Raw genomic sequence first — 14997 nt, forward strand, 5'->3', positions numbered from 1 at the left:
TCTTTTCCAGCCTCAATAATTCTGTGGTTCTTTACTTATTACCCTCTCTGTCCTTAATCTCAAAGAGCCTTTTTAGTTGAATTTTCTCCCTCCACATCACTGTGAAAGTGGGGGCGAGGAGAGGAGTGAGCTGGAGACAAGGTGGTTTTTTGTCCCAGTCGGCTTGAACCATGACAATGTGACAGAACAGGCTACTCCTCTTGAAGCTGATGCTCCAAGCCTGTGACAGCCCCCCTCCTTGAGAGACCAATAAGGCAGACCCACACAATCTTACCGCTTTGATGGTTTCAATAGTCTTCTTTCCCGCCAGCCCTGTCTCTCCTTGCGTCTCTCCAGCCACCTACAAAATACAAAGTTTGCAGCTCTCTCCTTCTGCAGATGAGCAGCTGATACACGTAGGCACCCCCTGCATACTACCACAGCCCATACTAAGAAATGAAAAATCAGCCCCATTCCCTAAACTGGCCATTTATCCTGGAAAATACAGGATTTCCCATGTGTGCAGCACTTCCTCAGGAACAGAGGCACTGTGCTAACACCGACCTCCAGGGGGCAGGCGAACACAGTTCTTACTCTGCCAACAGAGGCAGAGTGACCCAATGTGTCAAAAGGATCAGGAACACAACCCCAGCACCTGAACAAGAGGGCTTTCCCACGTGTCCTACACTACATGGATCTGGAGGCAGCTGTTACAAGGCAGTCCAACCTTGGTACAGAGCTGGTGTGGACCTGAACTGGGGAGTTAGCAACAGCACAGCAAGGTTTCAGCATCCACAGCTACTGTTCAGCCAACTCCACACACTCTTCTGAAGTTGCCTGAAGGAAGTACTGGCGTAAATTGCATCATGGGGCAACCACAGCTTCAGCAGCACCCTCCCCCTGCATCTCAAGAAAGTTATCAGCCCTGACACCTCTTCTACACCTCTTATGGAAAGACTTACTCCAGACTTAGCACAGACAGACTGACACACACTCGGTGCAACTCACCACAGGCTGCTCTTCCTTCGCCACGCTTTCTTCGTACTCAGCTTCTCGTTGCTACGGTGAATAAAACCACAATATATTAACACAGATGAGCAGGCAGTAAGCAAAGGTACAAGTCCCTTCCAGACTGGTTGAGCAATGGGGCCTGCAGCTTCATGCAGCCCATTGCAGAAACAGGACAAACCAGCAGATATCAACAATGTCAGTGCAAAATGCCCACTCATCCCTCGTCTCAATCCCACGGAGAACTCTAGTATCTCCCAGACAGAAAACAACCTAGGTCTTTTCTGCTCTGGACACAGAACAGCCCATCAAGCTGAGAGCCTCATCCCAAGGACACCCCAGAGCAAGATGCAGCCCAAGAATGAACAGGCATGAAGAGGCCGCTCCACCCAAGGCACAACAGCAGTTAAGCACCAGACGTTCCACCTGGCACACAGCACAGAACAAGCCTAGAAAAGTCCCAGGGCTGTCCTGCAAGAGGAAAGAAGCCTCCTGTCTGCTGTCTCTCGTATGAATAGGGTCCCATCAGCACATAAGCCACTACTGGTGCATTCACGCCCACATTGTTACTCAAATTTGACCCAAAATGCACTTTTCTGGCATCTGGAAAAGGAGCTGTCTCTGTCTCTTTTACCACCACCATTCCTAACACACCAACCACTGGGCATCAACTTGCTGCCTATGGATCACTTCAGCTCTCTGCAAACAGGCTGGAACACAAAAACCCCCTCATTTATTGAAAGTTTCTCATCCACTCCTGCTTCTGCATGTGTTTCTACATTGTTCCCCCACTGTGGTTTGAGAACTGCTTTAAAAAGGGGAGACAGAGCCAGACTTCTCTGACAGATACAGTGAAAAGACAAGAGTTACAAATTGTTCCAAGGGAATTTCCAATTGGATATGTGAAAAAAATGCACCCACCAGCCCCAGGGGTGGTTCAGCACTGGAACAGGTGCTCAGACAGCTTAGAAAATCTTCCTTGGACTTGTTCATGTATCATAACAAGTCTCTGAGCAGTCTGATACAGCTTTAAGGTTGTCCTGCAGTGAGCAACGGGTTGGACTAGAGACCCCCAGAGCATCATTCCTATTGAAGTCCTTCTGTGATTCCTCACTGTGTATGTGCAAATGGAGCAGAAGGTGCTCCTTCCAGCATCCCTGAGCTCTGGGGCTTGCTACTGAGATAGAATGGACCTCTCACAGCTGGAAAAGGAGAAAGTAAGACACATTGCCTTTAACAGCAGCAGTGCTCTCCATCACTTCACAACAGCCACCTCCTGAACTGCCTCCAAAGCACAAGAGTTGAAAGGAGCACAACAGAATAAGAGAAGGTCAAAGACTGTAGCCGTCAGACCTGTAGAAAACCAGAGCTATAGAGGAAAGTCTGTGAAGCAAGAAAGAAGAAAAGCAGAGTGCAAGTTAGCCAGGCATCTGCAACGCAGTACAAGTGGGCAAGGACCTGTGACATCTGCAGTGCTGTCTCCAGACCGCTTAGGACCACAGTCCTATCATGCAAAAGATGCCAGTCAGCCCTGGGCACATCAACACCAGGCTGCGATTAGTAATGAGTAAGTCTGCCAACAGTGGATAGTGGAGTTAGGCTCTTCCACAGTGAAAACGAGGAATCTGCCTGCTGGGAAGAAAACAGGTTTGGCAGTTGTCTTAGGAAGGCTGCAACTCTCACCATCTCTCTCTCCTCTTCCAAAACGAGTGGCTCCCTTGTCCTTTCCCAGAGGCGCAGTGACTTGTCATGGGATGCCGACACCACATAGTCTCCATTGGGACTGAGCGCCAAACACCACACCTCCTGGTGATGCCCCTGCACAGTGAACAGAAGAGGCAAGACATGAACATGCCCACCTCCCAGCCCTTGAGGGAAGTGCTGCTCATGCAGGGATAACACTTCATTTAAACAGTTTCCAAAGCTTCCTACCTCCAGTGTCTGGATGTGTTCAAATTTATCCGCATCCCACTGCTTAATCTTGCTGTCCTTCCCAGCTGTGAAGAAGAGATGGGATTTCGCCACAAACTGCAGATACATCACGCTGGAAGGAAAAAAAGGCTCAAATTCACCCACTTGGGGAACACTGCAGACCTCCCCCCACTCTGTGCTGAACAAAAGAAAATTATTGCTGGATCATAACCCCTTGGAGATAAGAGCCCACAACGCAGATATGCTGTAGGATTTGACCGACCTGTCATCATGGGCAAAGAGAGAGCGGTGACAGTCCCCAAAATCTAAGCCCCAGATCTTCACATTCCTGTCAGCAGAGCCGGTTGCAATTAGAGTTCCATCCTACAGAGCAACAGAGAAAGAGAGGAGGGTGTGGGTAGCTGGCTGGAGCTTTGTTGCAAGGACACCCCAGAGCGAGATGCAGCCCAAGAGTGAACAGGCACGAAGAGGCTGCTCCACCTGCTCTCTGCTCCCACTAGTAAAGAATTCAGGTTCCTCTCACACAGTTAATAACTTTAGCAGAGAGCAGGCTATACCTCTTAAGATGCAAGCATTTTGACTTCTACTTGCTCACAAAATGCCCTAGTCAGTTCTGTCATGACCGCTACTCCATGACTCCCTCCCAAGTGAGCACAGGACTGTGGGATAAGGAGCAGTTTGCTGTGTACCGTCAAGAAACCGCTAAGTTGGGTTGCAAGAAAGCATTAACCTAGCAGCCTTGCTTCCAGTAGAGGTTTTCACAGCCATCCATATCACCACAGTCCCACCTAACACACAGCCCTAATGATACTTACATAGGAGATGTCCATACACAGCACTGGCAGCTTGTGTCCATATAGAGAGAGGAAAAACTGAAGCAGAAGAAAGATGTCTCAGTTAGACATGCTGGGTACAGACATGCAAAAATCTCAAGCTTCAGGCTAGTTCAGCTCTGCCTCAGGAGCTCTGTCTTTCTAGTACTGCTCCACTTTCATCACTGCCCTGAATGCTGCTAGCAGCAGGGCCATGACAGCAGATCTGAGAGAAGAGTGGAAGTATCAAAGCAAACTGAGCTTCTCACCACTGTCGGTAGAGTTTTACTTGTTCCTTTTTGCCTGTCAGTGCTGGTCTGTCTTGTGTCATGCGCTAATACACAAATCACAAAACCACCACATGCCCATCACAGAGAAATTTCTCCTACCCCAGGCTTTGCTTTTACTGTGCCTTCTAATGCCACCCCACCCTTACACTGCTTCACAGCTCTGGAGCATCACCGCGCCCACGGGGTTTAGAGTGAACCATGCAGGTCCACAACACTCTTCAGATGAAAAATGGATCTTCTCCCCAGTGTGGGCCAGCCATGGCTCTGTCAGGTTTGCTAGCAAACAGGCACCTGAAGTGGGATGTCTGGTCTCTCTTTTAAGCTTAGTAGCATCCCACAATAAATAGACATTCCTCCTATGTATTTTTGATCTTTCAGGCTACAACTACTCCCTGCGCACTCTCTGCACAGCCCCATAGCCCATTTGGGTATGTACCTTGAGTGTGTCAATGTAGAAAATCTTCACAGTGCAATCCAGTAAGGAGACAGCCAACAGTTTCTGGTTGGGGCTGTACCGCACACAGAGAACATCTTCATCGAGCTGCAAAACGCGCACATGTTTCATGGAAAGCCTGGCAACAACAAAGAGGAAAAAAACAATTGTTTTCCCAAACAAAAAAGTTGGGAAGAGGTATAAATACAACTCCCACGGTGCACCTTGGGAAAACAAGTAATTCTAACACACAGAATCTCATTCCTCATTATGACTTGAGCAAGACAGGACTGGAAATAAACGGGGCATTGCAGGCTGATAAACTTCACTGCTAAATTCACTGCTTAATGACCCATCCTGTGAGTTGAAGCTAAACTCACACACAGGCAAGGGATCAGAATGCGGCAAGTGCCCTGCCCCAGCTAAGCTCAGACCTTCAGAACATGGCACCGAGCTCACACTCTTCTCCATGTGTTTCACAAAGGTATCATGGGCACTTACGGTGCACAGCAAAGGCCAAAGCATACATCAGCGACAATGGACACTGAAGCTGAATGTAGTCTAGGAAGGTTTATTTTCTCACCTTTTCTGAGCACTGCTCTCATCCTTCACAAGCTCAAACTCCCAGAACTTGACACATTTATCAGCACCTCCTGTCACAAAGCCACGCTGCAGGGGAAAACAAAAAAATTACTGTGAAAACAGGTTTGCTATAAACCAGAGAAATTCTATAGCAAGGAACTGTCTACACACAAGGACGTTTTTGAAATGTCCCACATTCCTACGGTATTAATGATTAAGTGGGCATCACCAGGAGCACTTGCTCTGGTTGGAGCATGCATTTACCCATTGGTCGAGCAACAACAATTTCAAAAGGTCTTACAGGGAGGTCTAAGACAAAGACTCCAAATGTAAATCAAGACACAGACTGAAGGCAGTCAGCTGTAGGTGATGACATGCTTCTGTTCTGTGGGCAAGTTGACACTCTCAAAGTTACTGGATCACACACCCTGCCACCGCACAGGTACAGCCTTCTATAGGTAGAACAGTTCAACATTAAGAAAAAGGGTAAAATCTGCCCTCATAGGGTTTTAATCCATAGGATGAACGAATCTCGGGCACATTATTACTTGCTATAGTTTTGATTCCACTTAAAACTACTCCAGCTCCTAGCACAACATGAAAAATAAGAAAGACACACACAACAAACAGAAGAAAGTAGAAAATGATAGACACCAATATGAAGTGAAATGCCATAATGCAGAAAAACAGATACAGGGAGTAAAAGACAAACAAGTTTCTACAGCCAGGGTGGGCAGGCCAAACAAAGTGAGCGTGTGCATGCAAAATAAGAACATACAAATATTTTCAGTAGTACTGACCCATTTCTAGAGGGAAGTATGAGAACTATTAAACAGCAACGCTCAGTAAACACAGTTCTGTAAACATTTCTCATCTGTTGTGCTCAGGGGAAAACCACATACCATGATCACAACAGCATCCAAAAACTGCTCAAAACCTCACAAGGTTGTCAAAAAGCAGCCACCTACATCAGACATTTATAAATCAATGGTTCAGATCCCTTGAATCTCAGACTTTTACAGAGCAGAATGAGGTACTCTCTAAATGGCCAACGTCAGTTCTTAGCAACTTCGAAAATACTGAGATCTGGGAAGAAACTACAGTAACAACTTAATTCAGACAGTAAACAGGCAGGCCTGGTAGCTCTGAGTATGTTCAACAAAAGTAACAGTTAACTGCAGTTTCCACCAAGCAAAGAAAGTAAACTGAATATGAAGAAAAGAATTTATGGAAAATTAATTTGACAGGGATTATCTTCTTACTTGAGATTAAAGCAGTAGTTGATAATAGTAACAGTGTTGCTCATACAAGGCATGCCTCTTGTGTTATCATTTTCATTACAAAACTAGGTTAATATTGTTTAATAGAGTACATACTCCATGGATTTAAGACCAGCTGAGAGGTTTCAAAGCTTAATTTTAAATTAAAAATACCTAATAACTTAACACCATGCTGCTTGCATATTTTACGGATTACTAGAAAAATAACCAATTAAACATATCAATACAAATGTCAGAGCCATTCAATCTGTCTAAAAGAGTGCCCAAAGAGAACCAAAACATTAACTTATGCATTAGGAAACAAGGACCTAAGCCCCACATATATGCCTTCTGCAAGGCAGTAGCCCAAAACATGCTTTGAGGGGACATGGTGAATTGTTACCTGAATACATATTTTATCACCAAAAGAGCTAATTACACCATTGAATAGATCCAAAAGACACTGGTGCATTTGGCCGTTGGTATAACTCCTATCACACAGTGCACCCAGATCCTGAAGCCACCAACAAAAAAAAAAAAAAAACTACAGTAGCTTGAAAAGGACCACAAGAACTATTAAGAGCCTGGAAAATATATCATTCCAGGACAAGAGAAGTTCAGCCTAATGACCATCAGATAGATGGGGAGGGTGATTTGGTCACTGAAGAAGTGTGCAACACAAAGGTGAAACATCACCTTGTTAATGAGATCATTAAGCAAGGAACAAATTTAACAAGGAGGATAATGGTCACTGCAGCACAATTAAAAGGGGCTGAAGTCCTCCACAGCTGGAACACATTCACAAGGTATGCACTGCTTGGTACATGGACTCCACCAGGGAAGTCCAAGTGTTGTCAATCATACAGAATCCAGATGAGGTGATGATGATGGTCCCACTCAGCCCAAAGGCTCATTGCCATGTGTCACACAACTAGAGAGATATGTCATCAAGCTGTGCATTTATCCACAGATAAAAGTTCTTAGATTCTACAAGCTGCATCCTCCACCTCCCAGGACAAGAGGTTCCCATGCTCCCACCAGTAGGGTAAACACTGGACTACAGGAAGGAGCTCCAGGAAAAGATGTGCAATGGAAGATACTTTAGAAGGGTGGTTGAGTTACCTGGTCTGGTGAAAGAGCAATGGACCACACCGCCCCATCATGAGCATCAAGTGCCTCCATCAGACTCCCAGAAGCCAGGTCATACAGCTGCAGCTTCCCTGTCTGAGAAGAAAGACCCATTACAGAGGACAAACCAGCCCCTCTGCCTTCACAACAGCTCCTAGGAGAAGAGCACCCGTGCCATCCATCTCCCAAACAGCCAGCTTCATTAGATGGCTGTCATACATGGATGGCCAAGCTCCTGATCTCCATCAAGAACCCCTCAAAGCTCTCTCTGGCTGTCCAGCTCAAGCCGCAAGAGCTATATAAAGAGTCCGGGAACAGAGCAGAATCCGTCTGTCAGAGAGGTTTCTGTAGCTAAACCAGAGTGCTCAAGATCAGGGGATGCGATGCATCTTCTGTTAAGGCTGCCTTAATGACATTTTCATAACCTTTTTTCAGAAATGGGCAGCCTGGAGCACAGAAGGACACTATTTACCTTGCTGCCAACGATGACCTGCCGATCTCCTGGGACAAAGAGCGAGCAGAGTGCATATTCACAGTCCATTGTCCGGATACACTGCAAGGTCGATCTGTGAACAAAGGCAGAGCCCAAAACCTCTTCTCACACACAAAATCTGGCCCACTAAGACATGCTCTAGAGTGGCCTCTGCCCATGGCTGTTTTTTCAGCTGGGGCCAGAAGATACACAACCACCATGTTACAACTCAAATGCTGTGCAGCATTACTACTAAGAACATTTTCCATAAACATAAGCCGTTACATAGTCCACCATCATGACGTCGCTTTAATGAGCAAGGACAGAGCTCCTGTTCTCAAACAAGCAATTCCTGTCGCTCAGGACAGGAGGGAGAAGTATAAGACAGTATATTCAAAGGAAACAGGGCTTGAAATTGACACCACTCAGGAAACAGTGGGACAACACTCTAGGTCAAAACAGCAGGCTAACCAACCTAGTACTAGATCCTTCAAATAAGATGCCAAGAAATCCACGTCTGCTGAAGAACAGGCAATAGCTAGTTTAGGTTAACAGTTAGTGCCTATTAATAAAAATGAAAAAAAAATAAATAACAAAAACACTATATAGGACTGCTATGTATGACCTTTGTGTTTAAAGATCTCTTTTTCCAGACTTAGCCTCAGTGCTGCTTTACAGCATCAAACTCCACGTGTTAATTATGCAGTTTTAGCTCTATAGTTTCTCAGTATCCCTAATAATGAAAGAAGTCAAATAGTTTTCTATGCAGTTCCTTTACTTCCGTCACTGTTTTATATTTCTACATCGTCCCCTCTTCCCCGTCACTGCCTCTCTGAACTCATCATCCCTAAGTTCTGGGAGACTGACATGCAAAGGGCAGAGGGGACTGACACAAGTGGACTGCATACCTGTTCCAAATCTTTACAGACTCTGCAGCTGCTGAGAGAATGGCAATGTTATCAGAACTAAAAGCCAACGTCCTGACATCACTGCGGTGGCCTCCAATGGTTATCCTGGATGCACGGATAGCCTGTGGGGCTTGTGCTGTCAAGTTCAGGCTGTATGACTCAATGATGTTGTTCTGGAGCAGCAGTACTATCTTCAGCTCTCCTTTTGGAGAGAGATTCAAGTCAAATGACCTGTTTGAATAAACAAAATCAGAGCTGTACACAAGGACAATAAGAAAAAATGTGGGAGGGATCAAACATAAGAATACAGACAGAATGCATGCCACAAGCAAGTGCACACTAAGCCAGAGGCGTGGAAGAAGGGGGTCTCTTGTGGGAGACGTGTGAATGGACTGGAGATCATGGTAAGCCTCTCCCCAGCTCCAAGCTGAACAGACATCAAAGGGGAAACCTCTTCCACCTCTCTCCCCGGAGCTCTCCCCAGGTAGCTACACAACCACAGCTCAGCCTCTACAACAGGCTTTCCACTCACTTAATTTTGGAAGAAGCTCTGATGTTAGTGACTCGCTGAATCTCCTCCTGCAGGCTCAGCTCCACACTCTTTTCAGGCTCCTCTTCAGAGTTCTGTCTAGAAATGTCAGATAATGGAAGCGAGTCAAATATCCCAGTAGAGCCAACAGAAACCAACACAGACAGAGAGAATAACATAAGGAAACCGCTTGGCCTGCTGAAAACAACCACCTTTTTATCCAGCAGTGCTAGCTACATATAAGAAGAGGCTGAGACATGAAGTTCATGATGGTGTACAGATTACCAAAGAGACAACCATCCTAAAAAAGGCAACCTCCTCTGAAGGCAAAGCACTTGAACAAGGCACGTTAGAAAGGTGGAATCACAGAATGGGTTGGGTTGGAATGGACCTTAAGTTCATCTAGCTCCAACCTCCCTGCCATACGCAGGGATACCTGCCACTAAACTAGGTCTCCCTGGAGCCTTCTCTTCTCCAGGCTGAACAACCTCAACTCTCTCAGCTTGCCCTCATAGGAGAGGTGCTCCAGCTCCCTGATCACCTCTGTGGCCCTCCTCTGGACCCACTCCAACAAGCCCAAGTCCTTCTCATGTTGGGGGCTGCAGAGCTGGACACCGTACTCCAGGTGGGGAGTACTTTTGCATCCAGATGGATACAAAAAAGATATCAGAAAGCTGTGTTTGAGAGGGAGATCAGCTTCTGCTCAAACCCTACCACTCACCAAAAGTCCTCAGCCATTGCCAAAACACATCTCTAGGTTTACACGCCTTGTGCTTCAGTTTCTACCCTGATTCCAGGCCTCACCCTAAGGGCTGTTGCAAGGCACCTGTTAAGCGCCAGGATAACCAGACACTAAACACAAAGTAAACATTAAGAAAACTCTCACTTGTATCTCTGGCTGCGGTAAAACAGGAGATGAGATACCAGAGTCACTTTAGACTTCCCTGATGAAACTCTCATTCCTGTATGTCCTATAAAGGACTTTATTTGATGCACCAAGCAGTGTAAATATGAATGTCACACAGAAGTAAGCAACTCTGAAAAACTCATTTTATGTCCATTCCTTTGCACACATTCGCATTTTTTTTTCAAGAGGAAGATTCGTAAAGGCATTTTCTTAGTCTCTGGGAGCAATGTTGCTCAGAGAAGCACCAAGGCTGCACAGTTACAGTGATCCCAAAATACAACAGCTACCACAAACAAAATGACCAGTAGCTTAGGGTTCAACCACTGCGTCATGCTATTGAGGTGATTTTCTAAATGTTATCTGGACATGGACAGCATCCAAATACATCCGAAAGATTGCTTACCTGGCTTTTTTCTTTGCTTTCTTCATTTTCTTTTCCAATTTCTTTTGGATTTCCTCTTCAGAAAGGACAGAAAATACTTCCAGAACAGCACCTGTTCCCTAGAGACAGAGAAAACAAAGTCAAAGGTATTCAAAGCTCTGGCTGACAATTACAGAAATCACCCATGGTCTCTCAATAGCCTCCTCTACAGCTCAATAGCAGAACCCCTCAATACTTACATGGCAGGCCAAAATCTTGCCCGTTCGGTCTGTGGCAAGAGTAACTACTCGGTCTCTCCCTTCCCGCATGATGGAGCCAACCTTGCTGCACGTTATGAGGCGCTGTTGGGAAAGAAGGAGAAAAACTTTGGTCCAAAGATCAAGTGATCCTCTCAAGCAAATTCAGAAACCTACTGGTAAGGGAAGTCAAGAGAAGAGGGGGAAATGGACCTGCTGGGTCTTGGTAGAGTAGCTAGCAAGGATAATCTAGGGACAAAACAAGAATTTGTGTGAGCCACAGGCTTATCTCCTTACGTTTTGTTGTCTTTATGTTTTAGCTGAAAATAATCACTGACGGTCTCAGTGGAAGAATTACTTAACTTTACTGGCAATCCATAGATACTTGAGAGACAGAGCTGAATTTTTATGGTACAAGGCCAGCAGAGCTCAGTTCCTCTGTCAGGAGAGGAAGGAAAGGTGAGGAAAGAGACTCTTAAAAGGATGGTTGAAGGGTGAAATCCTCTGGAGAGGAAGTCAGAAAAGTATTTAACAAGGTCAGGTATCTACCATAACTACAAGCGCTCTGAAATCTGAGCAGGACCCCAGAAAGTTCCACCAGACAGACAGATTCAGTAAAGTCTCCACCAGCAGCACAAGTAGGAGTAGCTTTCTGACCTCTCAACTGCTGCTACCAGCCTGCAAAGTTGAGCATCAGCGCAGAACTCAGCAGCTGCCAACGAGCTAGTCATTATTTTATTCCCAGGTTGTCTCACAAAAGAGTTCTGATAGCACTGTCAAACTTTAAACATTTGCTAATCCTCCTCAAAGAGAAGGCAAAGAAAAAGTTTGCAGTGGAGAATAACATGTGCATTGTGTTTTGGCACACATACTTCCGCTGATGTTCTGCAAGGACATGAGGCAGCAATTGCTGATGAGGAAAATGTTATGAAACAAGACAAGGATTAGCACATTTTCCCTAACAGGCTAAACATGACATTTAGGCTATAAAGCCAATACAAATTAGTAAAGTGTGAGCAATTCTCAAACTCCTGCTGGCTCTGCAAGAAGCATCATGCAAATGGGGTTAGATACATCATCCCATGGACAGCATGACAAACTCAGCTTACTTCCTCAGGACACTCATCCAACTCTAGGGTTTCCTCCTCTTCAGTGTTTTCTTCTGCTTCAGGTGAAGATCCTTTGCTTTTCTTGGATTCTGGCTCATCAGGGTCTTTTACCTGTTCATGGACACAGAAAAAAAAAAAGCCATAAAGAGTACCTTAAACCACAAGAGCTACAGTGTTCTGGTTTCTGTCTCTCTCACAGTTCATTTCCCTGGAGAAACCAGTGGTTAACAAACCCTCCTACAAAGGAGTGGCCTACAGCATGCCTGTAGGCAACAAACACTCCATGTGTTCGGTGCTTTTCATCCTGCTTATCATCCACCCGCAAGACTATCTTTTCTCTTCCTGCCAGAAAGCAGGAAGATCTGACACACTCTGGAAATCTTGTCCTGGGAGAGCTTACAGCTTCACTTGAAAGAACAAAGCACAGAAAACAGCCAAGTCTATCCCCAGAACAACTTCTGGACCCCTCAGACAGCAAAGACATTGCTTTAGCTATTTCCAAGAATGTGTATCCAATTTAAAATGTTCCAGTCCCATCTTAATCCACAAACAAGCTGCTGGGCAAGACTGAGGGGTTACAGTGGGAATATCTTACCTCCTGGATGTACGTGATATCCCACACCCTCAGCTCACTGTCAGCACTCCCAGTGATCAGACGCTTCTCTTCAGATATCAAAGCCATCCCCCAAACCTGTCCAGAGGCACAACATGAAGAATTAGCTTATGGCTCCTTTAACTATCGTAACAACAGCAGAACATCTGCAATTGATTTATTTAAACAGCAACCAAGAAGAGAATGGATTTAGCGGGACCTCCTCCAATGACATCCATATTGGAATTGTCACACAATGCACGTTGATGACAGCTCCTGGAAAAGTTGGAATTTTCTCATTTGTTCGTCCCTAAAGCCTAACAAGTAAAATGTATCACAGTGCCAGTTTACAATTCGTGAAAGCAAGCAAAGCACAAAGCAAGCCATGACATGCAGTCCAAAGTCCCTCCATCCCAATGGCTTCCCACACATCCTTTTTACCTCAGTACGGTGTCCAACCAGAGTTTTGAAGCAGTGCTGGGTATCCAGATCCCACCATTTCACCAACGTGTCTTTGCCGCTGGAATAAAGAAGCAAAACTCAACATATGAGGAAAGACTGTCAGAGCTCACATGCTTAGCAACGTGGTAGAAATACAAAAAGACATGCCACAACGTAGCATAGAGCAGCTGCTCAGACACTGAATTTCACAAGCTATGCAAGAAAAAAGTATAGCAATGCAAAGGTACTGCAAAAAAGTATCTAGGCACTGGAAACTGCTTTCTCATCTGGATTCAGATGCAGGCTGCTCTGCCACAGGGCCTCCTTTCTCAAGTGCTGAGGGTGAGAACACTCTCAGGGTGAGAAAAAGCTGCCTCTAAATCCCTTCTCCACGTTTTCAACTTGTGCCATGCCTGTGTGTCAACCAGGCTACAAGAACATTTTGAACGGTGATCTGGAGCTGCTTCACCTAACAGAGAATGACAGCTGTTCCATTCCCTCAAAGCTCCTATAGGATAACATCTCCTTGAAAATGTATTTCTGGCTGTATTATGCTACCCCAATACTACAAGACCACTCGAGAAAAGTAGTTTGAACATTTATGCAGATTTTTTCAGTACACTCTACAACAATTAAATTTTTTTATTATTATTTTTTGTAACTTTGTTAGGGCCTATTTTCCTTAATAAATTTCAAACAATTCAAAATATAAAACTTGTCCCACTATTAAGCTCCATTAGGACCAAAAAAAAAAATCTGATTACAATAAATGTTTATTAATCCATCTCTTCTGTTACATAAGATCCAAAGGTTCTTCTAAATTGGGCATATGAAAATATTACAAAAAATTCTGTACACAAAAGACCGCAGTTTGCTGCTTGGGGGAAAAAAAAGTACGGAAGCAAAACTCTGCATCTCCAGAAACACAGGATAACATCTCCATCCTGTTAATTTAAAAAAAAAAAGTCAGAGAGGAGTTCTTTTTCTCAATTCAGCTACTGCGAGAATTAAAAAGCATTTCTAAAGGTGACCTGCAAAGACTTGAAATTGCATTAAGATAAAACCATCATCTACCAAATCAACAAAATACTATTTTTTCCATTTAAAGCAATAAAAAAAGGACAAGAAACTTGTTCCAATTTAACACTGAGCTGGTTGCATGCACTTTTCTATTGATCTAATAGATGACATATTAATAAGAAAATTGACTAACATTTGAGCAAGAGTATCTTCTGTCAACCAGTTACTATTAAAGTGATACAGTCAATCAGCAGTTCACATTGAATAAAAAACTACTCCTAAAAACATCTATCAACTTTTAATTCTTACAACTACAGCTTACTAGGGCAATTTTTGTCACATTGCTGTGTGAATTACACAGAGCAAGGGTATGTCTGCTCAATTCTTGAAGTTAAACAGCAAAAATCGTTACATACATAATGAACATATTATCACTATTCTTTGTTATAGTTCTAAGCTGTTATATTTACCAGCAAGTTAAACCCTTTTCCAAAGACTATTTTTCAGAATAGCCACTTCAGTTCTGTTTACTATACTTGGATTCCAGCACCAGATTTAAGAAATACGTGGAAATCATATTCTAAGATGCTAGTGGGTCTCAGATATCATGAATTGAGAAGGAAAATACAAATGGCTGTAGCTCCTAGGATGTCTAAACTGTAAGTAAAACCACGGCTGTTTTCCTGATCAACCACTACACTTAGCCTGGCTTACCTAGTGACCAGCAGGTTCTTCTCCTTCAAGAAAAGGACTTGAGTGACAGCATCCTTGTGTCCTCTCAGCCGGTACAGACCGCTCTCATTGATGACATCCCACACAATGACATCTGTATCCTGGAACAGACAGAGTGTCTCCAACAGAGTGGCATTTGTCTCTACCTCTGCTATGAGACCAAGAAGATTACCCGAGAACATGCTTTCTCACTCTGAATTTGAATGTCAATCATGACTGGACAGGCTGGAGAGCTGGGCAAAGGGG

At 44.5% G+C, this 14997-nt stretch overlaps 1 protein-coding gene across 1 annotated transcript; it reads right to left on the bottom strand.

Moving 5' to 3' along the window:
• Positions 1 to 274: 274 nt before the first annotated feature.
• On the bottom strand, positions 275 to 14933 carry WDR3 (WD repeat domain 3; the record flags this gene model as incomplete). The annotated part of the gene is made up of 18 exons (XM_009868162.1): positions 14734 to 14933; positions 13000 to 13078; positions 12562 to 12657; positions 11967 to 12077; positions 10861 to 10962; positions 10643 to 10740; positions 9336 to 9431; positions 8804 to 9034; positions 7896 to 7989; positions 7418 to 7519; positions 5038 to 5123; positions 4458 to 4593; positions 3735 to 3791; positions 3182 to 3282; positions 2920 to 3031; positions 2671 to 2805; positions 988 to 1038; positions 275 to 340 (listed from the first exon to the last, which is right to left on the bottom strand). Coding segments are annotated over exons 1-18 (1953 nt in total), but the record flags the coding sequence as incomplete, so codon positions are not given.
• Positions 14934 to 14997: the final 64 nt, after the last annotated feature.

This window comes from Apaloderma vittatum, unplaced genomic scaffold (genome assembly GCF_000703405.1).
Source record: "Apaloderma vittatum isolate BGI_N311 unplaced genomic scaffold, ASM70340v1 scaffold45624, whole genome shotgun sequence".
Classification (NCBI taxonomy): domain Eukaryota; kingdom Metazoa; phylum Chordata; class Aves; order Trogoniformes; family Trogonidae; genus Apaloderma; species Apaloderma vittatum.